At 48.3% G+C, this 16,989-nt stretch overlaps 1 protein-coding gene across 1 annotated transcript; it reads right to left on the bottom strand.

Moving 5' to 3' along the window:
* Positions 1-15,980: 15,980 nt before the first annotated feature.
* LOC120678237 (translation initiation factor IF-2-like) lies at positions 15,981-16,418 on the bottom strand. The gene has a single exon (XM_039959380.1). It carries the CDS (start codon positions 16,416-16,418, stop codon positions 15,981-15,983), a length of 438 nt encoding a protein of 145 aa, XP_039815314.1.
* Between the last annotated feature and the right edge of the window lie 571 nt (positions 16,419-16,989).

Genomic DNA, 16,989 nt, shown 5'->3' with positions numbered 1-16,989 from the left:
CAAAGGTTTTGACACCCTTTTTGCTCATTGCCTAGCATCGTGGAATGAAGCAGATCGGAGAGACTGGGCCGTCGTCAATTCTTAGATCAAGATCTCTCAGGCGGCGAGAGACTATCGGCTTCCATCCGCCCCCTGACACCCAAGAACCCTAGTGCCGTCACCCCCCTTCCTCTCAACCTTCCCTGTCTCGCCACCGTAGGAACTACTGTACTCGCTGAAAGTCCGTGCGACAGTGCGGAGGACGGCGGTGGGGCCAAATTGACCGTCTCAGCGCCGAATCAACCAGAACTCAGCAGCTTTCTTCATCCAGTCCTAGATCGAGAATTCGAGATCCCTCAGGCAGCGGCCGCTCGGGGCCTGGCTGCTTATGGCCTTGAGCTCCAGTAACGTCTCTCAAGGGCCCGGGTAAGTCTTCCCCCCCCGTCATGAGCCTGTGCGCTGGCTGCTGGCTGCTGGCTGCTGGCTGCCATCGGCTCTGGCAGCGATGCGCGGGTTCGAATGGTGCTGACAGTGTGCTGGCAGTGGGTCAAGACTCAAGACCATTTTTGCAGACTTATTCCACCATGTGTCGGGACACGACTGCAGATGGCGGCGACCCTCGCGTCGGGATGCAAGGCCACGTGGTGATCACACGACAGGTCGGCGCCGCCCCGCTTCATCGCCGCTGCTCCCTCAGCGTCGGTCGCGGCGTGCCCACTGGCGCCTCCACAGTGGCGGCGTTGGTTTCGAAGCCGGTGAGGTCGGTCTGGCCTTGACCGGGGGGGGGGGGGGGGGGGGCAGCGTGGAGGCTCGGCCTCAGAGACAGATCACCGGCTGACACATTTGGTGGACCACTGGTGAACTCAGGAAGAAATTCTAGTCCAGCCTCACGCCGGCCAGTAGGCTTGGGTGTTCGGGCTACCTAAAAATTTTAGGTCGGGTTTTTCGAGTTTTGAAAACTCCAACCCAAAATTTGTTTAAAATAAACAAAATTCGAGATTTCAGGTACCCGATATTTCGGATTCGGGGTCGGGTTAACCCGAACAACCCGAGAGGCAGCTAAGAAGGCAGCGAGCAAGAAGCAACACAGATGCAAAATAGAAAGCAACAGATCCAACAGCATGTAGACAACGCAACAAGCAAGCACAAGATAGGATGCAAACAGCCAGCTTAGCAAGCAGCCTGCAGCTGCCCGAGGCCTCTTCAGCCCCGTGTGTGGTTCCACCCGCCGCTGCGCTGCTGTGGCTGCGCGTCCTATTGCCGCTCGCCACTGGGCTCTGGTTATCGCGGCCGCTTGTCGTGGTGCCACCCACCGGCTGCCGTGGCGGGGGCGTAGAGGCTTGGGAGGGCCGGAGGGGACACTGACTGAGAGCAAGTATTATAACTGGTTGTAAACCGGTTAAATGATGAGGTGGAAGAGAGAAGAGATGAGAAAAGTAGAAGCGGGCTGTAAGTTTACAACTGATTTGAGCACAAGAACCAAAAAAATCTGAAAAAGAGACAAGTGGGTCATGCATTAAATATGAAGAGCTAACTATTGTACCGGTGGGCTGAGAGAAAGCTGCAATAATTCTTACAGCCGGCTTGCTAGGAGGCGCCACCTGGGGTACGACACGAAGGCCTAGGAGCTAGGAGGCGCCGCCGCCTGGGCTCTAGGGTGCGAGGGATGGCAATTGGGATTTGGATTGGGAGAGGGAGACAGTAAAGAGGATAGGTTAGGGTGGAGGTGGGTAGCTAGGTAGGAGTTGGGCTGTGGTGGGCCAAATTTACTTTTGGAGTCTTCATAGCTTATTATTTTGGCTGGGCATTTCGGGTATTCGAGTATTTCGGGTATCGGGGTTTAATATCCGAATTACCCGTAACAATTTCGAGTACTGGAGCTTGCTACCCGAAGTAGTGATCGGGTTTTCGGGTTTGGATTTTTTGGGTACGGATTTCGGGTTTCGGATAATATGCCTAGCTTTACCGGCCAGCACGTTGTTTGCGGCACCGATTTCCTTCTTATTAGTGGTCTTGCCGATGTGGTCCCTCGTGCTGTCATCAGGTGCTATGAGAAATCATTTGAGAGAATTCTTATCTGGCATCATGGCGTTGACATTGGTGTCACCTCATGTGGTGCCACTCCCTTCCTGGAGATGTTGATATTTCCTCACACTCATGCATTATGTGGAGATTGACGTGAAAAGATTTGGCAAGTAATAGACAATCTGAACATCAAGTTTCTAAGCAGACAAGAGATGTGATGGATTGGAGTTGTGTGAAGATATTATACGGTTGAAGTATGAATGAACAAGAAGAAGATTGAGGGTTAGTCTGTCTAGCTTTTTTCTTTGTTCTATAGTTTTCTCCCTTGTTTTTTTGAAATCCCTCTTTTGAGGTCAGATCTTTTGAGGTTAGAGGCTAAGAATTCTTGTAACTTTTAACCGTATGTATCCACAAGATGCATATAGAACCTGGGTTAATCCTTCATCTAAAAAATTTAAAGGGGGCCAGCAAAAATCTACAAAGAAATTGCTTAATTTATCAATATGCATACATGCTCGATCACGTCGCTAGTAGATAGATACTCCCTCTGTTCCAAATCATTCAAATTTTTTTGAGAGTCAAACTATTTTATATTTGGTCAAAATTATAGAAAAGATTATAAAGATTTATTGCACCAAATAGATATATTATGGAATTATATTTAACAAAGAATCTAATGATATTTATTTGGTATCATAAATATTAGTACTTTATTATAAAAATTTGATCAAAGTTGAAATGTTTTAACTCTCCAAGAAAATTGCAATGACTTAGAGCATCTCCAGCAGATTTGCTATAATGGATACACATCCCTAAAAACTGCCAGGATACCTAAATCCACCAAAAAACAGCTCCAACAGATTTGGTATATGGATACCTATCCCTAATTTTTTACCAAATTACCTAAATTTCTCTCTCCTTGACCCAAATATACCAAACCAAACTCTGGATTGCTAAAACTAGAAGCGTGTGGCGGGAGAGGCCAACCGCTCCCGTCTGGAGCTTTCACGCCGCCTCTGCGGGGCTGCCGGCCGCCACTCCCATGAGCCCGCCGCGCGGCCGCTCCCGCGAGCCCACCGGCCGCCGCTCCCAGATCGAGGCGCCTCGTGGCGGAGGAGCGGCGCGGCGGAGGAGCGCGCGTGGCGTGGCGTGGTGTGGCGGAGGAGCGGCGGCGAGTGGAGGTGTCGGAGAGGAGGCGGCGCGCCCGGCGTTGTCCTCCGCCCGCCGCCTCCCTCGAGGCTGCGCCGCTGCCGTTAGATGCCGGCTCGGCGCCGCGGCCTTGCGCCACTGTGGACCTCCACCACTGCATCATCCTTGCCGGGAGGGGAGGAGGAGGCGGCGCGGGACACCGGAGAGGATGAGGAGGTGGTGGAGGAGGGGTCGGGGAGGGGGAGAAGGAGGCGGCCGGCATGTGAAGGGAGGAAGAATAGGGGGTTTTTATGTGTAAGGGACATTTTGCAAAAAGACCCTCAGTAAAATATGTAATTTTTTATTGTTTTTCTGTGTCTTGGACATTTTACGAAAATCTCCTACAGCACAAGAGTATTTTGAGAAAGCTTTATAGGTATCCAGTTATACCAAATTTGCTAGAGGGGAGCACAAAACCATAACCTAAATCTTCTCTCTCCTATAACTAAAGGCAAATTTAGGTATCCAATTTTACCAAATCCGCTGGAGATGCTCTTATAATTTGAAACTGAGGGAGTAATAAGTAGCAGCGAACATAAACTAAAGTAACGATATGTTAGTTCTAACAAATTAAGCCCAACACAACGATAGACTGGATGGCCGGCCGGTAGGCGCGGCTTACATTACATTATTATTTGAAACTAGAAATTAAGGGAAACAAAAGAAATGGGAATCAAGCTAGCTGGAAGCAACACACGACATATGCAGGCCACAAGTAGGGCAGCAGCTGCAATCGAGCTGCATGCCTGCCTACATCCTCTTTATAATTTTATTCCGTGAACAGATAGATCAACTCTAAAAGTGGACGATGACGACGACGACGAGGACGATGGTAGCGTACGCCTAGGAGGTGATGGAGGGATCTGGGTTGAGGTAGCAGCCATTGGCACACTGCGGGTAGCACTCGTTGCTGGCCGTTGTCTTGCAGGCTGTGCAGACCTGTGGGTTAGCCGGAGGGTTGCCGAAGCAGCTGCCGGGGCACGCCGCGTCCCCGACGGCGTTGCACGCATTGGTGCAGTTATTGTTGCAAGAGTTAATCTACCCGGCGTTGGCCGTTGTGACCTGGCCCACCGCTACCTGCACCGGGGACCATGACGACAGAACGACCAGCGCCGCGACGAGCACCACGACGGACGCCATACTTGCGGGCGCGGCCATTATTGCTTGGTTAGGTTTGATCTGGCTGGGGGAGATGGAGATCGATGTGGGCAGGAAGAGGAGGAGCGGCTTTAAAGCTAGTGTGTGACTTTTGGAGTTGTGGTGCTCTATATTTATAGGAGCGAAAACGAGATGACTCAAGAACTGAAGGTGAGCTGATTGGATAACCAGCCAGCCATGCATGCACAAAGCACAATGGGGGAGCGCCAACACATACACATGTAGTACTATGCAGTCTAGGGAAAAAAACTGTAACATTTGGCGTGCCGACTTCCAAAGTCAAAAGGCAGTGAATTGTCCTCAGTTCCTCCTGGTGTTTATTTTAGTTTTGTCCTAATCTAATACTAGATCAAACTTCGCTAGTTTTGATTAAATTTATGTGAAATACACCAACAACTCTAACGTCAAATCAGACTTATTAAACCCAGCGTGAAATATGCCCTATGGAATCAGGGAAACCGTTGGATTCCATGAGTGAGCAGATGGAGATTCATGGGCTGGTAATGGTAGTGGAGTTGCTGCCTTGGTAGTGATAGGAGTCTGTGTCAATAGTATGATCTTGTTTAAATTTGTAAGCTAATCGTTGGTAAAAAAAACATGATGGTGGAAATTGTGCGTCCCTCCGAAATGGAGGGAGCATCGTAACAAAACTTGAGGATCAAATCAGCAGGAGTTGCAACATTGTACGCTCAGATCTAGATCTGTTTGAGAGTCAGAGATCGTAATTTAGTTGGCATTAAACTTTTGATGAAAAATGACTAATGCAGCATCAAATATGTCTTCACATATTTATTGGTGTTGTCAATGTCAATATTCATTATATATACTTTAGCAAAATCAGAGAAATTCGACTTACAACAAACAAAACACCTTACATTTATTTCTAGAACCATACATGTAGTAGAATGCAAGTTGCCAACAAAATGCTCCTTCTGTCCCAAAATGTAACTATTTCTAGCTAGGTAGGTTTGTCCTAGTCAAACTACCTTTTAATTTGACCATTTTTTATAAAAATATATCAACACTTATGGCACCACGTTAGTGTGTGTGTGTGTGTGTGTGTGTGTGTGTGTGTGTGTCATCAAATAAATCATAGAATACATTTTCATGGTGTAATTATTTGGTGTCACAGATGCATATGAATATTTTCCTTAAATTTCATCAAAACAAAAAATATATATATTGGCTTCGGATAAAGTAATTAGGAATACTATACGTGGGATATGAGCGTATTCCCAACTTTTAATTTAATTTACTACTCGGGACTAGTTGTGATATATTATTTCCGTTGCGGATTAGAGGGGATAGAGCGGATCAGACTCTGGAGTTGTACGTAGCATTGTAACATTATGAGCACTCCTAGATTCCGTCGGTTCAAAAGTCAGATCTCCTAATTTTGATTGTGACTGCATCTTGACCTTCCGCTCAAGCTGCATACTATATCAGTTCTTACAGAGAGACCAAACTTTGATCATGAACAATGTTGAAATCAAATAACCTCGGTTCTCGATCTGTTCGAAAGTCAGAGCTCGTAATTTTGTTAAGGACTGCATCTGCTCGGAGATATATGGAGGAATATATAGCATCTTGACGGAAACTCGAGGAAGCATCTTCTTAGTAAGTCATTAAAATTTGACGAAGTCTTCCTGCTGTTGGTGTCAGCGCATGCATCCTCATCGTTAGAGACCCAACTCAGATACGCTCTGTGTCAGTTCTAGTTAGAGACCAAACTTTGATCAAGAATAATTAATGGAGAAATATGCAAAAACATTACCCTGTAAATGTCACATCGGATATAACCAGCACACATTTGAAGTATTAAACGTACTAATTACAAAATAAATTATAGATTCCGTCTGTAAACTACAAGACGAATCTAATGAGCCTAATTAATCCATCATTAGTACATGTGTTACTGTAGTAATTTAGTATCTAATTATAGTCTAATTAGGCTCATTAGATCCATCTCGTAATTTACAAGCAAACAATACAATTAATTTTTTATTTCGTTTAGATTTAATACTCCATGCATGTACCGCACACATTCGATGTGATAGTTTTGAAATTTACATCTAAACCAGGCCTAAATCAGGATCGGAGCTAGCTACTACTAAGTACTAACACTCCCATCGTAACATAACATCGGATGCCGTTCTGTTTGAGAGTCCGAGCTTATAATTTTGTGAAGGGCTGCACGCAGCTGCTCAGAGATGCAGCAATAGCATCTTGACGGAAACTCGAAGTAGCATCTTCTTAACTGATCGGAGGAAAGCTCAGCACATATTGCATTGGTTGAGACTGAGAGCCACTTGCATGCATGCCACAAAGTTTCCGGATCGGTGGATTGAGAAACGCAGCTTAAGAGTGACTTTAATACAGCACGGATAAAACAGTTATGTTCCTGGGTTTTTGGACAGGAACGATGTTCCCGGGATGAGCCGGGGACGTTCCTAGTGACATAGGAGCCACCTACGTTACGCTTCATCCTCCTGATTGCATTCTTTTGGAAAAGAAAGGGTTGAATTATTATTATTATCCTATATATAAAAAGTAACTTTACATCCTTCACTGCTGCTCAGTATGCTTCCGTCGTCTCAAAGATCAGCTACCGTAAAAGCCCCCACCCCCCCCCCCCGCGTCGCACTTCCAGGCGACTCGGGGGGCGACCGTCCGTGCGGCGGCGGCGGCCCGTGGCTGAGCCGATGCCGGCTCAGCTCGTCGCCTCCCCCTCCCCCTCCCCCTCTCTCTCCCCCGCCTCCCTCCCCACGGCCTCAAACCTTGCCGTCGTCGCCGGCCACCGGGGCCAGATCCGGGCTCTCCCTCGCCGGATCTGGGCCCCCACGGGCCGGATCTGGCCGTCCTAGGCCGCCTTCGAAGGTTGTCGCCGAGGGGCGCTGCCGCTTTGGGGTTCTCCGGGCGCCGCGGCTGCCTTGCCATCCTCCTCCGCGGCTGCCTTGCCGGGTTGGCGCCTCGCCGCTCCCCCGCTCCTCCTCCGCGGCCTCCTTGCCATGTCTCAGGTGTGCGGCCGCGCCTCCGGGTCACCGCCGCTCGCTCTGGCCCGCGTGGCCACGCCGCGGGGATGGGGCGGGGCCGCCGCCACTCGCCCCGGTCCGCGCGGTCGCGTGGCCTTGCTGCTAGGGCTTGGGCGCTGGGGTGGCCGTCCGCTTCGGCCTCGCCGCATCCCTGGCCGGCCCTGCGTCTGCTGCTCGCCCTGCTCTGGTTGCTGCTTCCGGGCGTGCGCCCCTCTTCATGGGGACCGGAGTCTGCGCTCCCTTGCGGGCGCCGGTGGGGGCGTTCTCTGGTGCTGTTGGGCAGCCGGGGTCTGTCGTCGCCACCTGCTCCCTCCGGCCGGGGTACCGGCCACCCTTTGGTGCTTCGCCTGGGCGTGGGGACGTGTCCTCGCTGCTCTCGGTGGCCATGTGGCTGTGGCTGCCGCTCCGCTCTGTGGCCGCGTCGCCGTTTGCTCTGTCGGCCGTCGGCTCGGGGTTGGAAAGGGGCGGTGGCGAAAGCATTGGATCCGCTTCCGCACCGATGACGACGCCGCCCTCGGGCGCAGTTTACCTTCTTGAAGGCGTCATCTTTCTGCCCCTTTCCTACCTCTCCAGCGAGCTTTCCGGGTGAAAACCTAAATCATGTTGGTCGGACAACGACGGCGCCTGTGACGTCGTTTCCTTTCTGGAGGCGTTGTCTTGGATGCTTTGTTGATGGCGGTCCTTTGCTCTCTTCGGAGAGCTTCTGCTCCTGCACCTGCCTTCGCTTCATCTCATATGCATCGTCCGGGTCGCGCTTGGTTGTCGGCTTCTCTTCGCTGGCGGATGCTTTGCCGTCTTTTCGGTCTAGCGGATGCTTTGCCGCTGTCGTCGCGTTGGTTGAAGTTCAGGCGGATGCTTTGCCGCCGTGGTTGGTTGGTTGTTCGGGTGGATGCTTGGCCACCTTTGTTAGATCGTAGACTTTTGCCCCTGGACGGTGTTTGTTTCTGCTAGCGGGTTCAGTTGTAGAGCTGCGGCTTGGGGTGTGGGTTGTGCCCTTTGTCCTCTGTGTTGCTTTGCTGCTGTCTGTGTTGTCGTTGTGTTTGTGTGTATGTTTTTTCAGTGTTTCTCTAGTTTTAGTCATTTGTGCTCTTGTGTTGGTCAAGCTCTGTTTGGCCACATCAAGATTGTGTCTGTAACTGCATTCTTATTAATGAAAAACGTGCTCAGGCACGGTCGCGAAAAATGCTTCCGTCGTCTCCACCGACGATGGAGATGATAAAAAAGTAGATAGGCATATACCTGTGCGGATTAAGTAACATCAGTTTTATATGCCAACAACTGACCACCGGCTTCGTCATCCCAGTTGTCTCCATGGTTGAGCCGAATTGACGAACATCGAAGAACCCAAACAGGGGATTGAGGAACCAACCTCAGCGGTGGCGGAGGTAGGATTGAGCTCCAGGCGGGGCTCTCCTCTTCTTCTTCTTCCTCTCGCCTCTCCTTCCCTCATTCTTCTCCTCAAATTTGAAGGGGGGGTGGGGGCTTAGGAGGGGCTCCATGGGATTTCCAGCTGTACGAGTACTTGAACCTCCCCAGACCCACTGTTGGATCCGCCCCTGAACCTCACCACCCAAGCCAACAGAAACACAAACATGAGCATGCAAAATTATTATCATTATATAAAAAGTAAGCTGTGTCCCAAAATTTTATACCTAAAAACGTCACATCGAATGTTTGGATACATGCATAGAGTATTAAATAAAATCTATGTATAATTTTTTTTGCATGGATGGATTATAAATTGTGAGATGAATCTAATGAGCCTACTTAATCCATAATTTTCAACAGTGATGCTACAGTAGCCATCCGCTAATTATGGATTAATCATCCGTGCAAAAAAGTTTTTAACTTTATGGCTTTGAATGTTAATTGTAATACAATTTTAGTTTTTCACTTTATGGCTTTGGATTAAGTAGTTTTTCAGACAGATTAAGAATGACGAGTAAAAATTAAGAGAATAACTATGACTTTCACAGTTTTTCGGACAGATTAAGAATGAAGAGTAAAAATTGATATCACCCTTCTTAGTTATCATGCACTAATTAAGAGAATAACTATGACTTTCATATTTACCGTTGTCAAAGTTTTTCAAATTCTCTATGCATCCTCAAATGTTTAATTCTGCGGGATCGGTTTTTCGCAGAGGTGCTGTAATTACATTCTTAAAACTATAATGCAAATTGGACCTGAGAAAAATGAGGCCTAGCCCACGCTCCAATAGGCCCAGGTGTGGCGGTAATTTTGCTGGCCTGGAAAAAAAATGGCAGGCTCGACGGGCAACAAACCGAAAATTCTAGTTCGATGCCTCTAGTGGACTGGCGTCGGTGCAATTGTTTGGCTTCAATTATGGTGGAGTTTGAACCAGCTGACTGAATCAAAAAAATAGGTATTTGCGTTCTTGCCCCTACATTATAGTGCAATTGTGATTTTATCCTTATTTTTCTTAACTTTGTAATTTTACTCTTTACTATTCACATATCAACGTGATTTTGTCCCTAGTCAACAGTCGAAACAAGGGCAAAATCGCGTTAAGGGGGACATCACGTTGACTTGTAAATAACAAGGGCAAAATCACAAGATCACAAAGTTAGGAAAAATAAGGATATAATCACTATTGCAATGCAAAGTAGAGGCAAGAACACCAATTTCTCATTAAAAAAACAATCATCCTCTACATTGGAATTCGTAGTAAGCTTAAAGATCAACCTTGAGGTGGTCAGCCGGAAAGAACATAGGTCGTGTACTTAGGCTGTCTGCACTCTTATACTCTAAATTCATCCTCTAAAAAGAATATTCAGTTCTGATCATCAAAATTCTCTACTCTATACTCAGTTTTCCCGCATCCGTCATACTCTATATTTCATTCTCTATTCTAAATACCACAGCGCGGGACCCACATGTCATTCACTGGTTTATATTTTATCCCCCATCGCAACCACCCACCCGTGACCCGTCGGCCCCCCTCCCCCTCTCTCTCTTTCCTTCCTTTCCTCTTGTAACACCCGAGTGTTAAAACTAGGCTTAACTAATTAATTAGTGACCTGAGTTAATCCGTCGCAAATCAAGTCGAAATTCTGCTCAAACTCACATTTATTTCCTGGAGTCGGGGTGAACCCGGATACTCCGGGGTCAAATCTGGAAACTCATGCATTATGTGGAGGTTGACGTGAAAAGATTTGGTAAGTAATAGACAATCTGAACATCAAGTTTCTAAGTAGACAAGAGATGTGATGGATTGGAGTTGTGTGAAGATATTATAAGGTTGAAGTAGGAATGAAGAAGAAGAAGATTGAGGGTTAGTCTGTCTAGCTTTTTTCTTTGTTCTATAGCTTTCTCCCTTGTTTTCTTGAAATCCCTCTTTTGAGGTCAGATCTTTTGAGGTTAGAGGCTAAGAATTCTTGTAACTTTTAACCGTATGTATCCACAAGATGGATATAGAACCTGGGTTAATCCTTCATCTAAAAAATTTAAAGGGGACGAGCAAAAATCTACAAAGAAATTGCTTAATTTATCAATATGCATACATGCTCGATCAAATCGCCAGTAGATACTCCCTCTGTTCTAAATCACTCAAATTTTTTTGAGAGTCAAACTATTTTTATATTTGGTCAAAATTATAGAAAAGATTATAAAGATTTATTGCACCAAATAGATATATTATAGAATTACATTTAACAAAGAATCTAATGATATTTATTTGGTATCATAAATATTAGTGCTTTATTATAAAAATTTGATCAAAGTTGAAATGTTTTAACTCTCCAAGAAAATTGCAATGACTTAGTGCATCTCTAGCAGATTTGCTATAATGGATACACATCCCTAAAAACTGCCAGGATACCTAAATCCACCAAAAACAGCTCCAACAGATTTGGTATATGAATACCTATCCCTAAATTTTTTACCAAATTACCTAAATTTCTCTCTCTTTGACCCAAATATACCAAACCAAACTCTAGATTGCTAAAACTAGAAGCGTGTGGCGGGAGAGGCCAACCGCTCCCGGTTGGAGCATTCACGCCGCCTCTGCGGGGCCGCCGGCCGCCGCTCCCATGAGCCCGCCGCGCGGCCGCTCCCGCGAGCCCGCCGGCCGCCACTCCCAGATTGAGGCGCCTCGTGGCGGAGGAGCGGCGTGGAGGAGGAGCGCGCGTGGCGTGGCGTGGTGTGGCGGAGGAGCGGCGGCGAGTGGAGGTGTCGGAGAGGAGGCGGCGCGCCCGGCGTTGTCCTCCGCCCGCCGCCTCCCTCGAGGCTGCGCCGCTGCCGTTAGATGCCGGCTCGGCGCCGCGGCCTTGCGCCACTGTGGACCTCCACCACTGCATCATCCTTGCCGGGAGGGGAGGAGGAGGCGGCGCGGGACGCCGGAGAGGATGAGGAGGTGGTGGAGGAGGGGTCGGGGAGGGGGAGAAGGAGGCGGCCGGCATTTGAAGGGAGGAAGAAGAGGGGGTTTTTGATGTGTAAGGGACATTTTGCAAAAAGACCCTCAGTAAAATATGTAATTTTTTATTGTTTTACTGTGTCTTGGACATTTTACGAAAATCCCCTACAGCATAAGAGTATTTTGAGAAAGCTTTATAGGGATCCAGTTATACCAAATTTGCTGGAGGGGAGCACAAAACCATAACATAAATCTTCTCTCTCCTATACCTAAAGGCAAATTTAGGTATCCAGTTTTACCAAATCTGCTGGAGATGCTCTTATAATTTGAAACTGAGGGAGTAATAAGTAGCAGCGAACATAAACTAAAGTAACGATATGTTAGTTCTAACAAATTAAGCCCAACACAACGATAGACTGGATGGCCGGCCGGTAGGCGCGGCTTACATTACATTATTATTTGAAACTAGAAATTAAGGGAAACAAAAGAAATGGGAATGAAGCTAGCTGGATGCAACACACGACATATGCAGGCCACAAGTAGGGCAGCAGCTGCAATCGAGCTGCATGCCTGCCTACATCCTCTTTATAATTTTATTCCGTGAACAGATAGATCAACTCTAAAAGTGGACGATGACGACGACGACGACGACGAGGACGATGGTAGCGTACGCCTAGGAGGTGATGGAGGGATCTGGGTTGAGGTAGCAGCCATTGGCACACTGCGGGTAGCACTCGTTGCTGGCCGTTGTCTTGCAGGCTGTGCAGACCTGTGGGTTAGCCGGAGGGTTGCCGAAGCAGCTGCCGGGGCACGCCGCGTCCCCGACGGCGTTGCACGCATTGGTGCAGTTATTGTTGCAAGAGTTGATCTGCCCGGCGTTGGCCGTTGTGACCTGGCCCACCGCTACCTGCACCGGGGACCATGACGACAGGACGACCAGCGCCGCGACGAGCACCACGACGGACGCCATACTTGCGGGCGCGGCCATTATTGCTTGGTTAGGTTTGATCTGGCTGGGGGAGATGGAGATCGATGTGGGCAGGAAGAGGAGGAGGAGCGGCTTTAAAGCTAGTGTGTGACTTTTGGAGTTGTGGTGCTCTATATTTATAGGAGCGAAAACGAGATGACTCAAGAACTGAAGGTGAGCTGATTGGATAACCAGCCAGCCATGCATGCACAAAGCACAATGGGGGAGCGCCAACACATACACATGTAGTACTATGCAGTCTAGGGAAAAAAACTGTAACATTTGGCGTGCCGACTTCCAAAGTCAAAAGGCAGTGAATTGTCCTCAGTTCCTACTGGTGTTTATTTTAGTTTTGTCCTAATCTAATACTAGATCAAACTTCGCTAGTTTTGATTAAATTTATGTGAAATACACCAACAACTCTAACGTCAAATCAGACTTATTAAACCCAGCGTGAAATATGCCTTATGGAATAAGGGAAACCGTTGGATTCCATGAGTGAGCAGATGGAGATTCATGGGCTGGTAATGGTAGTGGAGTTGCTGCCTTGGTAGTGATAGGAGTCTGTGTCAATAGTATGATCTTGTTTAAATTTGTAAGCTAATCGTTGGTAAAAAAACATGATGGTGGAAATTGTGCGTCCCTCCGAAATGGAGGGAGCATCGTAACAAAACTTGAGGATCAGATCAGCAGGAGTTGCAACATTGTTTAAGTATGAGCACTCGTAGATTCCGTCAGTTCAAAAGTCAGAGCTCTAATTTTGTCAGTGACTGTGCATCCTGACTGCTGCTATAGCTGCGTCGTCTAACTTAGAGTGGGACCAAACTTTGATCATGTATGTCGAGATCCAGATAATTAACTCGTGATCGGAGCTATCACTAACTAACGCTCCCATCGTACTCTCGGATCTAGATCTGTTTGAGAGTCAGAGATCGTAATTTAGTTGGAATTAAACTTTTGATGAAATCTGACTAATCCAGCATCAAATATGTCTTCACATATTTATTGGTGTTGTCAATGTTAATATTCATTATATATACTTTAGCAAAATCAGAGAAATTCGACTTACAACAAACAAAACACCTTACATTTATTTCTAGAACCATACATGTAGTAGAATGCAAGTTGCCAACAAAATGCTCCTTCTGTCCCAAAATGTAACTATTTTAGCTAGGTAGGTTTGTCCTAGTCAAACTACCTTTTAATTTGACCATTTTTTATAAAAATGTATCAACACTTATGGCACCACGTTAGTGTGTGTGTGTGTGTGTATCATCAAATAAATCATAGAATACATTTTCATGGTGTACTTATTTGGTGTCACAGATGCATATGAATATTTTCCCTAAATTTCATCAAAACAAAAAATATATATTTTGGCTTCGGATAAAGTAATTAGGAATACTATACGTGGGATATGAGCGTATTCCCAACTTTTAATTTAATTTACTACTCGGGACTAGTTGTGATATATTATTTCCGTTGCGGATTAGAGGGGATAGAGCGGATCAGACTCTGGAGTTGTACGTAGCATTGTAACATTATGAGCACTCCTAGATTCCGTCGGTTCAAAAGTCAGATCTCCTAATTTTGATTGTGACTGCATCTTGACCTTCCGCTCAAGCTGCATACTATATCAGTTCTTACAGAGAGACCAAACTTTGATCATGAACAATGTTGAAATCAAATAACCTCGGTTCTCGATCTGTTCGAAAGTCAGAGCTCGTAATTTTGTTAAGGACTGCATCTGCTCGGAGATATATGGAGGAATATATAGCATCTTGACGGAAACTCGAGGAAGCATCTTCTTAGTAAGTCATTAAAATTTGACGAAGTCTTCCTGCTGTTGGTGTCAGCGCATGCATCCTCATCGTTAGAGACCCAACTCAGATACGCTCTGTGTCAGTTCTAGTTAGAGACCAAACTTTGATCAAGAATAATTAATGGAGAAATATGCAAAAACATTACCCTGTAAATGTCACATCGGATATAACCAGCACACATTTGAAGTATTAAACGTACTAATTACAAAATAAATTATAGATTCCATCTATAAACTACAAGACGAATCTAATGAGCCTAATTAATTCATCATTAGTACATGTGTTACTGTAATAATTTAGTGTATAATTATAGTCTAATTAGGCTCATTAGATCCATCTCGTAATTTACAAGCAAACAATATAATTAATTTTTTATTTCATTTAGATTTAATACTCCATGCATGTACCGCACACAATCGATGTGATAGTTTTGAAATTTACATCTAAACCAGGCCTAAATCAGGATCGGAGCTAGCTACTACTAAGTACCGACACTCCCATCGTAACATAACATCGGATGCCGTTCTGTTTGAGAGTCCGAGCTTATAATTTTGTGAAGGGCTGCACGCAGCTGCTCAGAGATGCAGGAATAGCATCTTGACGGAAACTCGAAGTAGCATCTTCTACTGATCGGAGGAAAGCTCAGCACATATTGCATTGGTTGAGACTGAGAGCCACTTGCATGCATGCCACAAAGTTTCCGGATCGGTGGATTGAGAAACGCAGCTTAAAAGTGACTTTAATACAGCACGGATAAAACAGTTATGTTCCTGGGTTTTTGGACAGGAACGATGTTCCCGGGATGAGCCGGCCGGGGACGTTCCTGGTGACATAGGAGCCACCTACGTTACGCTTCATCCTCCTTATTGCATTCTTTTGGAAAAGAAAGGGTTGAATTATTATTATTATCCTATATATAAAAAGTTACTTTACATCCTTCACTGCTGCTCAGTATGCTTCCGTCGTCTCAAAGATAAAAGTCTCCCCCCCCCCCCCCCCGCGTCGCTCTCCCAGGCGACTCGGGGGGCGACCCTTGCCGCCGCCCAACCTCCTCCTCCTCGCCGCCTCCGGTGGCCGCCGCCGCCGGCGGCAACCGTCCGTGCGGCGGCGGCCCGTGGCTGAGCCGAAGCCAGCTCAGCTTGTCGCCTCCCCCTCCCCCATCTCTCTCCCCCGCCTCCCTCCCCCCGACCTCAAACCTTGCCGTCGCCGCCGGCCACCGGGGCCAGATCCGGGCTCTCCCTCGCCGGATTTGGGCCCCCACGGGACGGATCTGGCCGTCCTAGGCCGCCTTCGCCGGTTGTCGCCGAGGGCGCCGCCGCTTCGGGGCTCCTCCGGGCACCGCGGCTGCCTTGCCGGGTTGGCGCCTCGCCGCTCCCCCGCTCCTCCTCCGCGGCCTCCTTGCCGTGTCTCAGGTGTGCAGCCGCGCCTCCGGGTCACCGCCGCTCGCTCTGGCCCGCGTGGCCGCGCCGCAGGGACGGGGCGGGGCCACCGCTGCTCGCCCCGGTCGGCGCGGTCGCGTGGCCTTGCTGCTGGGGCTTGGGCGCTGGGGTGGCCGTCCGCTTCGGCCTCGCCGCATCCCTGACCGGCCCTGCGTCTACTTCTCGCCCTGCTCCGGTTGCCGCTTCCGGGCGTGCGCCCCTCCTCGTGGGAACCGGAGTCTGCGCTCCCTCGCGGGCACCGGTGGGGGCATTCTCTGTTGCTGTTGGGCAGCCGGGGTCCGTCGTCGCCACCTGCTCCCTCCGGCCGGGGGACTGGCCGCCCTTTGGTGCTTCGCCTGGGCGTGGGGACGTGTCCTCGCTGCTCTCGGTGGCCATGTGGCCGTGGCTGCCGCTCCGCTCTGTGGTTGCGCCGCCGTTTGCTCTGTCGGCCATCGGCTCTAGGTTGGAAAGGGGCGGTGGCGAAAGCCTTGGATCCGCTTGCGGACCGATGATGACGACGCCCTCGGGCGCCGTTTACCTTCTTGAAGGCGTCATCTTTCTACCCCTTTCCTACCTCTCCAGCGAGCTTTCTGGGTGAAAACCTAGATCATGTTGGTCGGACAACGACGCACGCCTTTGGCGTGGTTTTCTTCCTGGAGGCGTTATCTTGGAAGCTTTGTTGGTGGCGGTCATTTGCTCTCCTCGGAGAGCTTCTGCTCCTGCACCTGCCTTTGCTTCATCTCATATGCATCGTCCGGGTCGCGCTTGATCGTCGGCTTCTCTTCACTGGCGGATGCTTTGCCGCCTTTTCGGTCTAGCGGATGCTTTGCCGCTTTCGTCGCGTTGGTTGAAGTTCAAGCGGATGCTTTGCCGCCGTGGTTGGTTGGTTGTTCGGGTGGATGCTTGGCCACCTTTGTTAGGTCGTAGACTTTTGCCCCTGGACGGTGTTTGTTTCTGCTAGCGAGTTCAGTTGTAGAGCTGTGGCTTGGGGTGTGGGTTGTGCCCTTTTGTCCTCTCTGTGTTG

Source organism: Panicum virgatum, chromosome 6N (genome assembly GCF_016808335.1).
Source record: "Panicum virgatum strain AP13 chromosome 6N, P.virgatum_v5, whole genome shotgun sequence".
Classification (NCBI taxonomy): Eukaryota; Viridiplantae; Streptophyta; class Magnoliopsida; order Poales; family Poaceae; genus Panicum; species Panicum virgatum.
The sequence above is the reverse complement of the archived record's forward strand: the minus strand, read 5'-3'. Positions and strand labels throughout refer to the sequence as shown.